This window comes from Capra hircus, chromosome 11, assembly GCF_001704415.2.
Source record: "Capra hircus breed San Clemente chromosome 11, ASM170441v1, whole genome shotgun sequence".
NCBI lineage: Eukaryota > Metazoa > Chordata > Mammalia > Artiodactyla > Bovidae > Capra > Capra hircus.
The window spans coordinates 6,233,766-6,249,559 of NC_030818.1; the positions used below are offsets into that span (position 1 = coordinate 6,233,766).

At 46.9% G+C, this 15,794-nt stretch overlaps 1 protein-coding gene across 1 annotated transcript in view; it reads right to left on the bottom strand.

Moving 5' to 3' along the window:
* Window positions 1-14,916, bottom strand: part of RFX8 (RFX family member 8, lacking RFX DNA binding domain) — a 48,494-nt gene extending 33,578 nt beyond the window's left edge. The window contains exon 1 of the mRNA XM_013967537.2: window positions 14,845-14,916. Coding sequence (XP_013822991.1) covers window positions 14,845-14,916 — 72 coding nt within the window. The remainder of the gene's footprint in view (window positions 1-14,844) is intronic.

The following is a 15,794-nucleotide window of genomic DNA, read 5'->3' on the forward strand; positions in this document are numbered from 1 at the left end:
TATTTGGAAAATGACAAAGTTTTCCTTGTGATATGTCAGCCAGGAATGGTGTTTAGGAGGTAGAGAATAAACATGTTAAGCAGAGCTGTTTCTCTAGATGTGACAACGTCACGCACTCTCTCTCCATTTCCCTCCCCTTCCCCTGACGATAACAGAGCATTTTATACTCTGGCCTCCATCCTCCAAGAATTTCTAGATCAACGCTTAGACCTTGGTCCAGAGCTCAGTCCGGCTGCCAGCTAAACAAGACTGGGATCTGGGGAGGTCTGTTCCCTGCATAAAGATGTTACCCTGGAGAGGGGAGCAGGGCAGAAGTACCCTGGAGTTAGGAAAGGGCTCCTTTGCATCTGGCACACGCTGCATATTTATAGTCATTTTCCTTAAAAAAAAAAAAAAAAAGCCTCAAGCTGCTCCTTGGTTTTGCAAATCAAATCTTGGTCTCTTCTTGGAAATGCTGCCTCAGCAGTTTTCGGTGGGACCCACCAGAACATGGTCTTCCACCCCTGCCCGCCCCTCCCTCACCTCCAGGGAAAACAGACGCTGCAGACGCCAGGGCTCCTGGGCCGCTTGCTCCTGGGCCGCCTGTGAGGAGTCCAGTGAAAGATGTCCCTGGCTAGGGATCCTGTCCTCCTGCTAAGCCGCTGGCGTCAGGGACAGGGCGTGGTGGGTGGTGGCAGAGAGCTGACAGTAGAGTTTCTCCTCTGAAAGGGCTCCGAGGGATGGTATGAGGAGACAGGGAGGAGGCAGGGGCTTATCTCAAGACTAAACTGATTGTGATTAGATTACCTGCTTTTTCTGCAGTGCCTGGTGGTGGCAGTGATGAGAAAGTGAAAAACCCCCAGAGTCCCTTAAAGCCACCAGCCTGGCTCCCAGCCAAATCTCTGTGCTGATGCTCTCATCCGCGGTTTCCATTTCTTTCCTTAACATGAGGTCCAGACAAAAAAAAAAAAAAAAAACCAACACAAGATGCCCTTGAAAAATCCAGATGCCTTTTCCTTCCTGAGGCAAATATTAGCAGGAAAGTGCTAATCAGACCTCAGTTGCCTGCATCCTCAGAGAAGCTCCTGGCTCACTGGAGCCGTCACTCTGGGGAACAAGGAAGATGCTGGTCTGTGGTTGGCTGGGGGATCCCCTCCGGGTTCTGAATGCTAGTGAGCTCTAACAGCGGGACCTGAGGGTGTGCCCTGGGCGGACAGTGACCTGCCTACTTCTAGGTGTGTGAGGACAGAGGGGGAGTGCTTGGTTAGGGCACAGGTGAACACCTGTGCTACCTGTCCAGCCCCCCGGCCCCCAACACACACACACACACACACACACACACACACACACACACACACACACACAGAGGCCAGAGTGAGGAGGGCTCTGAGACTCAGGGACAATCTGGACTCTAACTGCCGAAGCGGGAATGGACGCCAGTGGGAAGACTGGCCACCTCCTAGGACCTGCCATCATGTGTTTTCCTGGACTGAAGGGTCAGGCTTGATTCATTATTTGTAATGTAGGTAGCAGGGGTAAGAAATCACTCAGGGTCCCGGCTGAGCTCCCTGCACTAACAGCAGGCCCCCCGCCAGCTGTCTGTTTTACACACATACAGTATCTGTACGTCAGCCCTCCTCTCTCAGTTCACCCCCCTCCCCTTCCCCTGCTGTGTCCACATGTCTGTTCTGTATGTCTGTGTCTCTACTCCTGCCCTGCAAATAGTTTCATCACCACCGTTTTTCTAGATTCCACATATATGTGTTAATATACGGTATTTGTTTTTCTTTTTCTGACTCCACTCTGTGATGACCGAGAGGGGTGGAGATGGGGCGAGGGGAAAGGAGGGAGGTCCAAGAGGGAGGGGATATATGAATACCTATGGCTGACTCATTTCATTGTACAGCAGAAACCAACACGACATTATAAAGCAATTATACTCCAATAAAAAATAAAATAATCATTCAGAGAGCTCCATTTTACCTCTGCCTGATCTCCCCCAATGGTGACATCCTGCCAAACTCGAGTACAATATCACAATCTGGGTTTTGACACTGATACAAATTCACTGATCTCACTCGGATTTCCCAAGTCTTACTTAAACTCATTTTTGCATGTGGGCATGTAGCTCGCCTATGGAAACGCTTGCATCCGGCACCGCGACTGAGACAGTGCGTCTCATCACAAGGTGACTGTGGCTGCACCATCTCTTGCTCCCTCAGCCCAATGTTCCTAACTCCCAGCAAGGAGGAAGCTGTCCTCCATTCCAGAAATTCTGCCATTTCACAAATATCACATGATATCACTTATTTGTGGAACCCGAAATATGACACAAACAAACAAATCTACAAGACACAAACAGGGTCACAGACATAGGGAACAGACTTGACGCAGTCAAAGACAAGGAGGATGGGGGAGGGATGGATTTGGGGGGTGGGATTAGCGGATGTAAACTATTATACACAGGATGGATAAACAAGGTCCTGCTGTAGAGCGCAGGGAGCTGTAGTCAATATTCTGTGATAAACCGTAATGGAAAAGAATATGAAAACGTGTGTGTGTGTGTGTGTGTGTGTGTGTGTGTGAATCATTTTGCTCTACACTTGAAAACTAACACAACATTGTGAATCAACTACCCTTCAACTAGAAAGGAAGAAAAAACTTTGTCATTTCAAAATGTTTTCTAAACGAAATCACACAGTATGGAACCCTTTGAGATGGTTCCCCTCCCCCCCCCCGCTCCCCACTCTGTAATTCCCTGGGGATTCATCCAAGCGGTTGGATTGATAGCTGGACTGAGAGAGAAGGAATGACATCTTGCAAGGATGGGATGGTGGGGAGCCAAGGCGGACACGCGTTTGGTTGAGGTCCTCAGAGCAAAGCGAGCATGGCTGACACCAAGGCTGTGCATTCGGGAGGAACTGGCAACGTGGATGAGAAGTGCCTACCGAAGGAGCTGGGGACGGTCACCAGTCTGGGAAGAGGGGGCTGTAGGCTCTACACAGGAGGTAAGAGCAAGCTCCTGAGATTTCCGAGCAAGAGAGAGGAAAACTGAAGAACTAGGGGCAGGTTAGTCTCATGGCTGTGTTCAGACAGTGGTGAGGTGAAGGGAGGGAGCTTACACAGGACCCATGAAAATAACCTCGATGTGAGATGACGAGGACATACAGGAAACATCTGTAACCAGGAAGAGCCATCAGGAGATCCAGGAGAGGAGAATTAACAGGACTTGTGACCCGGGGAGTCAGGGAGGGCTGTGGGGTGACCCTCTGCTTAGGTTCTATCTCTTGGGATCACAGATGGAAATGAGGGCGTCACGAGGCAGAGGTGACAGGAGGGAGAGAATGAAGTTAAAGTTCTACGTCTTCAGTGGGAGGGACCAATGGGTCCTCTGCATGGAAACATCCAGGAGACGACCAAATAGAACATCCCCGGGGGTGGGTGAGATGAGGAGCAGGAGAAGTGATTCAGAAGGAGGACCCGTCCATGGAGGGAGCGGCAGGTGAAAGAAAAGAATGCGGTGTCCTGGGGGCAAAGTGTAGGAAAAGCATCATTAATGATGAAGCGCCGGTATCTGGGAGACGCCTGTCCTGGTGGGGAGGGGAGAGGTCAGGAGACCAAGAAGGGCTCATTCTAGGGAAGGGACTGGATGACTCAGAGTCCTGAGGGCTAAAGGAAATTTCAAGAAGGATGTGGCCAATTTTATCAAATTTGACAGAGGAGAAGAACAAAGATGGTGCAAAATGGCCCTGGCCGTTGAGATGATGAGGGAAATGATCCATAACTGAGGAAATGAACGCGGTACACGTTTCTCTGGCAGACGATGTTGCCAGAGATTGACGTTGTCCATGTCAGAGGCGTGCTGATGTGACGTACATGCTTCCATCCTTAAGAAGGATGAATGGCACAACAGCCAAAGAGCCAATTCAAGTCAAAGCAAGTACCAATGGGCCTAATAAGAATCAGGCTGTGACCAAGACCAAAACACCTAAGTGACAGGTACTAACCTGGGGCATTTTTTTTCACCCAGAAGGTAGCAATACTGGGCATAGAAGAAAGAACTTCTCTTGATACAGATTCCATCGTAATGATACCTGAAAAATAAACACTGTCTTAAAGATGGTATCAAACCACTAAGTGGGCTTTAGAGAAGAGACAGGACAGATTAGCCAAGGAAGACTTAGAGCTGTTCTCTGGGTTTCATCATTGACCCCATTTAGCAGGAAAAGCTAGTCAGTCATTCAGCCTGACCAGGCTCTGGTAGGTGGACCATTTCATACTATCTCACACGCATCAGCTCTGAAACAAGTTCGCGTATGTCCTCCTCTGCTTTCCCGACTTAAGACACTTGAATCTGAGGGATGCCACAGGGAAAGCCTCCTGTCGTCTCTGCCATTGACCTTCTCAAAGAACTGCAGACCAAGGCCAGTGTTCCCTCTGCTGAATGGACTCAGGTTCTCAAACCCCCAGAAGGAGGTTTGGTTCCTCCTCTGCTAAGCCCAGGAAAGGCAGCAGCTTGTATGGGCTCATAGCAGCCCAACAAATTTTTTTTTTTTTCAAATTAACTATTGCCCAATGCTTAACTTGGCAAACATTTTCCATGCCTTCAACTCCTTCATGGGTGGCAAGTCCTTCCCTAACTTGGCTTCTGTCCCTTCTTAGTGATTTCTGGCTCTTACTGATTTCTCCTGACTTTTCTTGATTTAAAACAAACAACAAGTAACAATGATAACTGAGTGATAATTATAACAGGATGCACCCGATAATGCTGGAATTTCCTTTTGTGTTAAAAATATCACCTGGGTACCTTGGTCTCTTGAATATAATTCAAATATGTGAATTAGATGGAACACTTAGCAATTTTAGCTCAAAGAGTAATTAAAATAGTTTTATTGTTCTAGGGATATCATTACTTAACTATTAGACATTTACACGTCTAAACACTGAAAGTGTTGAAACAGAAAAATACACTGTGACTTTTTACTTTAACACAGTCTCTTGAGAAAACAGAGACTCAAATTCGGTTCTGGCATCACCTGAATTGTATCAGGCACTGGGAATTTCATTTAATTACGGGAATTCTTTGGGAAGAGTTGATATTTATAGTTTGTTCAGGTTTGCACTTTTTGGTCATCCATTTTGTGATTTTTCAAAATGTGTGTTTTTAACATTTAGAATAAAACCAAAATGATCAACCTACCTGGCACTGCCTCTTGTTCCCAGCCTCCGGGTGCCAAGATCAGGGAAAACCAAGTGCACGAGCTAAAAGAGTAAGTTAGATTTAAAGTTGCAATTTTAAAATTTAGAAATAGAACTTTCAGCTTCATCTCTTGCCATGTTCAAACTGTATTCCCTCTTTTCTAATCATAAAGAAAATATAAATAAATGAAAATTGGAATAATCAGACAAGTATAAAGAAGGAAACACAGCGCTCCAAGGAAACCACCATGTAAACTCCAACGCAGTTCATTCCTGACTTTTTCCCAAAGCCTCGCTGTGCGAGTGGATTCTGCAAGTCTACACTGGAAATACTGGCATTGTCACAATTCTTGTGTCAGCAGCTCTGCTTTCCACTTTCTTCCCCCTACCTTGTACTGTAAACATTTCCCCTTGTCATTAAAAATCCTCTAAAAACAGGGCATTACTAACACTAACAGGGCAAAACAGTCCATCATGCTACTTTCCTTTTTCCAATGTGATTGGCATTTTCATTTTAAAATTTATTCCTTTACTTTTCATTTGAAAGATTTTGCTAGCAAATATTAAATGAGAGCTACTTCTGACTCAATGTTTCATCTCCCCATCATTTATTTATTTATTTTTGGCCATGCCAAGTGGCTATGGAATCTTAAGTTTTCCAACCAGAGATCAAACCTGCATTGGGAAGGCAGAGTCCTAACCACTGGACCACCAGGGAAGTCCCCATCCCCATTATCTTTTTTTAAAAAAAATTTACTTATTTTTAATTGAAGGATGATTGCTTTACAGTATCTGTGTTGGTTTCTGTCAAACATCAACATGGATCAGCCATAGGTATACACATGTCTCCTCCTTCTTGAGCCTCCCTCCCATCTCCCTCCCTACACACTATCTTTCTGATGTACATTGTTAGCACTGATATGATATCTATGACCAATTATATTTTTTAAAAACCAGAAGTCTGTTCTGTCTAAAGGTCTGTGACAAACACAGTATCCAAGCGCATGACTGTTGGAAAGGGAAATCCTGTGTTCTGGTAAAATTACAAAACTACAGAGCAGGAGGACAGGATGTTCCAGGCGGCCATGTAATGATTTCTTCCATATTCTCTACGTCTCTGGGTCTGCCTTCCTCTCTCTTTTATTCTCAGCTTCCAGGTGGGAGGGTTGGATGTCATGAAACATTTCTCCTGCCTGCCTCTTCCTATAGGAAGGCTCCCCTACTTCCCCTCGCCCCGCCGGAGAGGAGGGCAGGTCTGGAACGTTATTTTTTTCCCATATTTACTTTACATATATTTTAATTGGAGCATAATTGCTTTCGGTCTGGCACAATTAACATCAAAGTCATGAGGCCAAGTCAAGGAAGGAGAACCGAAACAGACATGAAACCGTTGACAGGAGAGCTCCCTCAGAGGCTCCCTCAGAAGCTCCCTCCCTCAGAGCCTCGGGGCTTCCCTCCCTCACAGCTGCCTCAAACCCACCCTCACTCAGAGCTCCCTGGACCCTCTCTTCCTCAGAACTAGCTCAGACCAACTAACCTCCAGAGCTCCCTCACCCTCGCACCCTTTTCCACTCAGAGCTTCCGAGGACCCTTCCTCACTCAGAGCTCCCCCGACGCCTCTTCATCGCGGCTCCCTCAGATCTTCCCTCAATCAGAGCTGCCTCAAAAGAGTCCCTCCTCAGGAGTTCCCACAGAGTCTCTCTCTTTCACAGCTCCCTCAGACCATCAGACCCTCTCTCACTCAGCGCTCCCTCAGAGCCTCTCTGGATCAGAGTTCCCTCAGACTAGCAGCCCATCCCTCACTCCAGCTCCCCCAGAGCCGTGCTCCCCCAGACTCTCCCTCCCTCAGTGCTCCCCCAGATTTGCTCCCTCAGAGCCTCTCTCCCACACTGGCCCCTCAGACCCTGTCTTACTCACAGCTCCCTCAGAGCCTCTCTGGATCAGAGCTCCCTCAAAGCCTCCCTTTCTCAGCACTCCCTCAGAGTCTCTGGATCAGAGTCCCCTCAGACCCTCAGACCCTCTCACTCAGAGCTCCCTGAAAGCCTGGCTCCCTCAGCCAGCCCTCCCTCCCTCAGAGCCTTGCTCTCTCAGCACTCCTGCAGACCTTATCTTGCTCACAGCTCCCTCAGAGCCTCTCCCTCAGAGCTCCCTCAGATCACCCCTTGACCTGTGAAGAGTGGGTAGGATGGGGTAGTCCAATTACCTCAGACCCTGGGGAAGAAGATTCAAGAATTAGCATCAAGGACTGATGTTGAGGCCCCTGCGTTCAACGTCTGGCTTGGGTACAGGACTCCAAGTCAATGAGAGACAGCTGGCCAGTGGCTTTGGGGGCAGGCTGAGGAGTGTGGTCGCTGCCCTGGCTCCAACACACCCACAGCCTGTTTAAGACAAAAATGGCTGAGAAGTTTCCACAGCCAGACGCTGGCCACAAGTGATAAAGAGCTGACAGGTAGGGGACTTCCCCGGCAGTCCTGTGGTAAAGAGTTCACCTTCCAATACAGTGGATGTGGGTTTGATTCCTGGTCAGGAAGCTAAGATCCCACATGTTTCGTTGCCAAAAAACCAAAACATGAAACAGAAGCATTAATGTAACAAGTTCAATAAAAAACTTTTAAGAAAATTTAAAAAAATGGCCCATATTAAAAAAAAAATCATAAAAAAAAAAACAGAGCTGACAGGTGAGAAGGCCCAGATTCTGCCTGGCAAGGCCCCAGGATGGGCAGTCAGGCTTTGGAATGAGTCATTCACTAAAGCCAGGGATGCATTCTAGAACATTCTCAAGGGTTGCTCTGCAGAAGCCCCTTGGGGGACCATGAGACAAGGGTCTGCCTAGCCCCCAAATGTGAAGACGTGTGGTAGAAATTTTCCGTCCACTTTTACTTCTCCCAAAACCCAGAGAGGTGGTGGGAGAGGGGAGGGAGGAAAAGGAGGTCCCCATTCCTAGTAGTCTGCTCATGAGAAACCTTGCTGGAGGATTGGGGAAACCATGCCACTTTAACTCAGAGTGTGTGGATGTCACATGCGGCTGGACCTTGTTAGACAGGTACCCTTTGGTAAACCAGAATGACAATGGGGCTTTGTATTACCCAACATTTCTAGGGAGGTCAGGCTGCATTTCTGGACAATGAGGCCATGGCCAACATTTGCCTTCTTATTTTGTACACGTTTCTCGATCGCCACATTTTCTATTAAGGGAATGTATTATTTCATAATCAGAAAAGCATCAGGAAATGTTACTTTAAAAAAAATGAAGTCAGCGTTTGGGAAGTTTCCTCATCCTCGTAAGCCTGTTACTTGCACTGGGAGTGAGATGACCCGTCATGTACCCGGGACTGTGGAGCAGAGCAAGAAACACCCCAACATCTGCACAGGAACTTGTGTGGAACCTGGAATCAACTCCATTCCCAGGGGAAGAGGCAGGAAGTGAGAAGTGGGTATTTTGCTATTTCTCTTGTAAACAAGCTTTGGGATCACATCCTTTTCCCCTTCCTCTCCCTTCTTTGAGTCACAGATTCAGCAACTCAGAGTCCCTTTCCAAGACCAGCACCACTGAACTGGCTCATTCTTTGGGCAAATTCCCAACAGGAACTGAAAGCCAGGACCCCAGTGTCTTGGGGGATGGATTTGAAAGGAAGTCGGAAGATCAAAACTACTGGACAAATGCCCACGATCATACCGGAGGCTCTTTTTAACACTTTCTTTGGAACACTGCAGTGGGACCACCCTGGATGAGAAACGACTGAGAAGGAAATCGAAGAGAGGTTTTGAACAGGAGCCTTAGGTTTCTTAAAAAAGGAGGCAGGGATGATCCAGAGCCCAAACGTGTCAAGCTCAAGTCACCCCACTCCCATCTGATAAGGCTGCCAGATAAGGAAAGTGCTGTAGTGCCAGGATGCCCAGACTCAAAAGCCTTAGAGGAAGTGTCCCAATATGTTGAGTGATGAAAGGGCAAAATGTGGGCTGAGTGATAAGACAGCTGGGGAGTTCCTGGTGGGTTGGAAGACCTCACCCAGAGACATTCAGGGAGCTCCAGAGCCTAACACCTCATTCGTACCCACATCACTTTTGATTTATTGAGGGAGGGCTACGTGTGAGCTTCAGCAGCTGACACAGCTGGATGACTCTGAGTCTAGAAGATTCAGCAGGTCAGAACTAAGAAGCTACAACTTGGAATAAGGAAACAGCCACTCTTGGGTTCCAACACCCATCTGCTTGACAACAATCTGATAACAAGGACAAAACATTCTATTTGTCTGGAGTGTTTCACAGTTTACAAAGCAGTTTTGGGAGGCCTGTGCCCAGTCTCTCAGTGTTGTCCGACTCTTTTGCAACCCCCAGGACTGTAGCCCACCAGGCTCCTCTGTCCATGGGATTTCCCAGGCAAGAATACAGGAGTGGGTTGCCATTTCCTACTCCAGGGGATCTTCCTAACCCAGGAATTGAAGCCGCATCTCTTGTGTCTCCTGCATTGGCAAGTGGATTCTTCATCATTGAGCCGCCTTACTTCTAATTCGTGTGTAAGAAAAAATGGTGATTAAAAATAGTGATTAAAAAAAAACAAATTTTGCTGACCACAAGCTTTAAATGAAACCAACATAATGGCAGGGAAGGATAAAAGGGTTAGTACCCAAAAAAGTAAAACAAAATAAAAATAAAAGCATGGCCTGAGCCCTCCTGAGACACTGAGTTGTACACTTGGGGAACCTATCTTTGAAGAGAAACACCAATACATTGAAGTCATAATGAAACAAATGGGCAGGGAAGTTAAAAGTTGGGAGCCAAGAATATTCAGTGGAGAAGTGAATATCAGTGCTTTGGAAACATCGCTGGAATTCACAGAATTGCCCATGGGAGCCCAGTGGGAGCCCAACGGGAGCCATCATTTCAGAAAATGATGTCAAATAACCCATCAGCTTGCAAATTCACCCCCAGACACACACCCAAGAGAACAGCTCCATGTGCACAGTAGGAGACACATGTGAATATTCATAACAGCAAAATTGGGAAACAACCCAAATGCTCATCAATAGGAGAGCAAATGAGTCAACTGAACTATTACACAGCAGTCAAACAAATGTAGAGGAGTCTTGATGTAAGAGGAAGTGGAACAAGTCCCCAAAGATGACACATAGCATGATTTCCTTCTAAAAAAAGTCAAGCTACAAAAATTAAAACTGGGCTTTTTGAAAGAAATGCAATCTATAAAATAAGTCAGACAGAGGAAGCCAAAGATGGTATGATCTTGCTTATATGTGGAATCTAAAAAACAGTGACAAAACAGAAGCAAAACTGAAAACAAACAAATAAAAACCTCACTGATCACAGAGAACAGACTGGTTGCTGCCAGAGGTTACAGGAGGGGTGGGGCATGGGCAAAATGGGTTAAGGGGATCAGAAGTTTAAGGAAAAAAGAAATGATATAAATGTACTAAGATTCTTTTTAAAAAGGCAAGAAAGGGACTTCCCTGGTGGTCCAGTGGTTAAGACTCCACGCTGCCAATGCAGGGGCACAGGTTCCATCCCTGGTTGGGGAACTAAGCTCCCACATAATGCACAATGCAGCCAAAAAAATTTTAAAAAAATGTTTAAGGCAAGATAATGATGAAGGGGTTGATGGTTCCGAGGAGCTGGGGAAGGCAGGAAGAGGGGTTTCTGGCCACATGGTTCCTATAGGGTGGTGGCTTCACAGATGCTTATCATATTGTTTAAAAGAACAAAAGAACCCGAGAGAATCAGGCCATGAGTGGATGGAAAGTGAGGGCATATCAGAAGCCAGTTCCACTCTGTCCACTGAGGAATATTGAGAAAGCCAGCAGACAGGAAGGGAAGAAAGACTAGAAACCAGAGGGAGGCTGGACTGACACCTCTGTGGCCTGTGAGCAGGCTCCTTATCCCCAGGTCATTTCAGCACCAGCTAGGGCTTCTGTGGGGGTCTGATCCTGCAGGCTGTGAGCTGCCCCAAGGCCTGCAAGGAGCCAGGTGGCTTTCCATCCGCCTGTGCTCTGCTTGCCAAGCACGGATCCTGGGGGAGGACTGTTTGCCCAGGGGAAGAGTCACTTCCTTGTAACGGACACATAGAAACACGCTGACCCCTCACAGCTCTGAGTCCCAGGCCTCTCTCTGCCCCCAGAGGGCATTCTGTTCTCATACAAAGCTCCCAGTTGGAGGTGACTTTGAAGGGCTTGTCATTGGATATGCAGTTGGACCAGTGACCTCCAAGGTCTTTTGGGAATACAGGATACTTTTGAGGGAATAACAGGTGGAAAGAAGTCTGAATGAAGTCAGTTGAATGAAGTCCATAATGAAGTCAACTGCCCCAGCGTTGTAGCAGGCTGTGGGAACCTTGACCTTACTCACTCATGGCTTGTTCCTTGACTTCTAATGCTACCTGCCTTGGCTGATGACTGTCACAAGACCAAGCATTAAAGATGCCAACTGTTTCCTCCCACCCACCCATCCTTCCTGCAGGCCTCTCTTGCCTGTAGATCGTTACAGAGTCAGGGCCTGGGGCAGAAGGTCAAGTAAAGCATCTTGGAAAGCAAGCACCATACAAGCAGCCATCATGGGAAATCATGACACTGGGGGAGGATGCTGGCTTCTGGGATGGGGCCTGGAGCAGGCCTGGCAGGAGAAGCAGCATCATAGTGGTTTACAGACACACCAGAGGGAGAGAGGAGATGCCTGGTGACTCAGAATCTAGTCTAGGTTGTCTGAGAGGCGACCCAGCAGCCACAAGTGGCCACTGTGCACTTGAAATGGGCTGGTCTGATTGATGGGCTGTACATGTAAAGGGTCCACACAGTCAAGGCTATGGTCTTCCCAGTGGTCATGCACGGTTGTGAGAGCTGGACTGTAATGAAGGCAGAACACCAAAAAATTAATGCCTTTGAACTGCGGTGCTAGAGAGGACTCCTGGAAGTACCCCGGAGAGCAAGGAGATCAAACCAGTCGATCTTCAGGGAGATCGACTCTGAATACTCACTGGAAGGACTGATACTGAAGCTGAAGCTCCAGTATTTTGGTCATCTGATGCGAACAGACAACTCACTGGAAAAGTCCCTGATGCTGGGAGAGATTGAGGGCAGAAGGAGAAGAGGGTGTCAGAGGATGAGATGGCTGGACAGCATCACTAACACAATGGACATGAACATGGGCAAATTACGGGAGATGATGAGGCACAGGGAGGCCTGGTGTGCTGCAGTCCATGGGGTCGCAAAGGGTCGGACACGACTAGGTGACTGAACAACTATGTGTAAAATAATGCATCTGATTTTTGAGATCTAGCAAGAAGAATGAACAAAACAACTCAGTGAGCTTTAAATACTGACTCCATCTTGAAATGATAGTATTTTGAATATTTGGGGTGAAATTTAAAATTTATAAAATCAATTTCACCTTAAAAACTTTTAAGAGGAAAATCTAGAGTATTTAAAAATTATATATCTGGTTCCTATTACATTTCTATTGGGCAGTACTAGATTAGATTCTATGAGGTCTGGTCAAACTTCTTGCAATTGGATTAAATGAGATATCCCTCTAAAAAAATTCTCCTTTCAAGACCTTTGGTGGTCCAGTGGTTAAGAATCCACTTTCCATTGCAGGGGATGAAGGTTCGATCCCTGCTCAGGAACTAAGATCCCACACGCCACAGGGCAATGAATCCCGAGTGCTGCAATTAGAGAAGCCTCCTGCCACCATTAGGACCCAGTGCAGCCAAAAGAAAATTAAAAAATGATAACAATCAAAATTATCCTGTTAACTTGTTTTGAGTAGATTCTGTCTATTCTTGAAAACCAGATTGAAAGCAAATATGAAGCAATATGAAAGCTATTATTGCTAAAACAATTAAGCTCTGTGATTTATTAATTCTTTCCATCAACAAATCCTATTGGCTGTCCTCCAAATACACCCAGGATTTGACCCCTACACACCTGGGCTTCTCCCACCTGCCAGAGCTGAGCCTCTGATCCTCTCTCCCTGGTCTCTGCCCTCCAACCACTGCAGCCTCCTTGCTGTGTCAGCCCCCTCCTGCCTTGCATCTTTGACATTGGCTCTGCCTGCTCTGCTCTTTGCTCATATAGCCCCATACTCAGTGTTTCATCTCCTGGAAGTTTGGACTCAAAAGTTACTTCTTGCCTCCCCTCAAATTACAGGCCTTCCCCTAACACACACATCCATATACATACACACACAGGCACACACACATGGATCCTTAACTCTTTCTACTCTACTCAGCATTTACACAATCTGCTGCTGCTGCTGCTAAGTCACTTCAGTCGCGTCCGACTCTGTGCGACCCCAAAGACAACCTACCAGGTTCCTCCGTCCCCGGGATTCTCCAGGCAAGAACACTGGAGTGGGTTGCCATTTCCTTCTCCAATGCATGAATGTGAAAAGTGAAAGTGAAGTAGCTCAGTGGTGTCTGACTCTTCACGACCCCATGGACTGCAGCCCACCAGGCTCCTCTGTCCATGGAATTCTCCAGCCAAGAGTCCTGGAGTGGGGTGCCAGTGCCTTCTCCATTTATACAATCTAATAGACTATATATTTTATATTCTTTATCTGCCACCATCAACTATAATATACTAATAATAAACACAGGAACTGGTAGTTAAGAATCTCCCTGCCAAGGCAGGGGATATGGGTTTGACCCTTGGTCCATCCGGGAAGATGCCACAGACCAACTACACCCACGTGCCACAACTAGTGAGCCTGCACTCTAGAGTCTGTGCTCTGCAACAAGAGAAGCTCCTGTATTGAGAAACCCGAGCATCACAAGCAGAGAGAAACCCTGGCTTGCTGCAACTACAGAAAGCCCATGTGCAGACAAAATAAATACATAAATAGAGTAAATTTAAATAAAAAAAATAATAAGTGCAGTGAAGGCAGGAATTTCTCTCTGTTCTCTGTTAATTGCTGTACTCTCGGCATCTAAAACAGTGCTGAAGTAGCAGTTGCTCAATGAATATTTGTTGGATGTAGAGGGTCTCAGATGGGCCATCCTTGTGCTAACATTTGCTGCATATTGCGTGGTATAAACAAAGCCCCTGACAGAGCTCTTAACCTCCAGAAGAAACCTTTGAGAGCACACAAGTTCTCTAGATATGAGCAAATTGTGGGAAGGATCAGCTGTTTGACCTCACAAGGCAGCTCTTGGTGCTTCTGGGGTCCTGAGATGTGGCATGTCTGTGCAGGGAACAATGACCCGGCAAGCCTGGCTGAGCGCCGGGGGTCTCTGGGGCTGCCAGAGCTGCATTCTCTCTGGTGAATGTAACCCCACCCTTCCCTTTCCTGGCCTCTCACTATGAAGTGTGCACAAAGGATGGGACGGCTTTGGGGAGGTGTGAGGAAGTAGGCTAATCATCTGGCTGGTTTCCAGGGTGAAGCCGGTTGTATCCACTTGCTGCTGCTGCTGCTAAGTCGCTTCCGTCGTGTCCAACTCTGTGCGACCCCATAGATGGAAGCCCACCAGATTCCCTCGTTCCTGGGATTCTCCAGGCAAGAACACTGGAGTGCGTGGCCATTTCTTTCTCCAATGCATGAAAGTGAAAAGTGAAAGGGAAGTCGCTCAGCCGTGTCCGACTCTTCAGCATTTCCTCATTGATTACTAATAACTTGCATACTTTCTTACTCAGTGGACACTGTATTTTTATCTTCACAACATACCTTCCCAAATGTGGCCGGGTTGACTTGGTTCTGAGCATTCTGCCCACAGGTCTCCATGTAAATCTCATACATGAGGCAGCGAGGCACACTGTATCCTTCGCAGATGCAGAAATTGTCAACCAACCTGGAGGTGGGGCGGGGAGGAAGAGCAGGAAGAGGAGGCTGGCATCAGTGATTCTAGAAGGGGATGCTTTCATAAGGGTCAGAGACAAGGGTGGATCTAACTAAATGAAACATACTTAGTTTATTGAATGAACGCCATGGCTAATCTGTCAGTATCTGCAATGTACCCTTTTGTGCTTAGCCCAGAGTTAAGTATCAATATCTTGATTGTGACTTTAGACTTCCAACATGGTGCAGTATTGTCGCTTTTATATCTTTTTAGTGTGCAGGCATATTAATAAGAAGCCCAAATTATTGTGTTCAGCAGACACTGCTTCATGTAACTTTACAAAGGTGGCAGCCAAGATCTCTGTAACTATGACACAGAGGAGTATTTACTCACCAGGACACAAAACAAGCCCACTCCCCCTGCCCTCATAGAGTCAACACCCCTGGGGGTGACAGCTGGAGCTCATGTGGCTTCCTGGTCCCCATGTGCCTGTGACCTGGGACATGTATGCACAGCCCTCCCCTCCCCCTCTTTCTCTGAAACAGTTGTTTACATAACTTATAAACCCAAGTGACTTAGGGCAGCCACTATATTTTGATTCATTTTTTAAAATTAATTTGTATTGGAGTGTAGTTGATTTCCAGTTACATAAGTTTCTGCTGTACAGCAAAGTGAACTAGCCATGAAGAGTTAGTTGCAACCCACAGACAGTGGCCCATGAGGCTCTTCTGTCCCTGAGGTTTTCCAGGCAAGAATACTGGAGTGGGTAGCCATTTCTTTCTCCAGGGATCTCCTGACCTAGGGATCAAAATTAGATGGCTCAGATGGTAAAGAACTA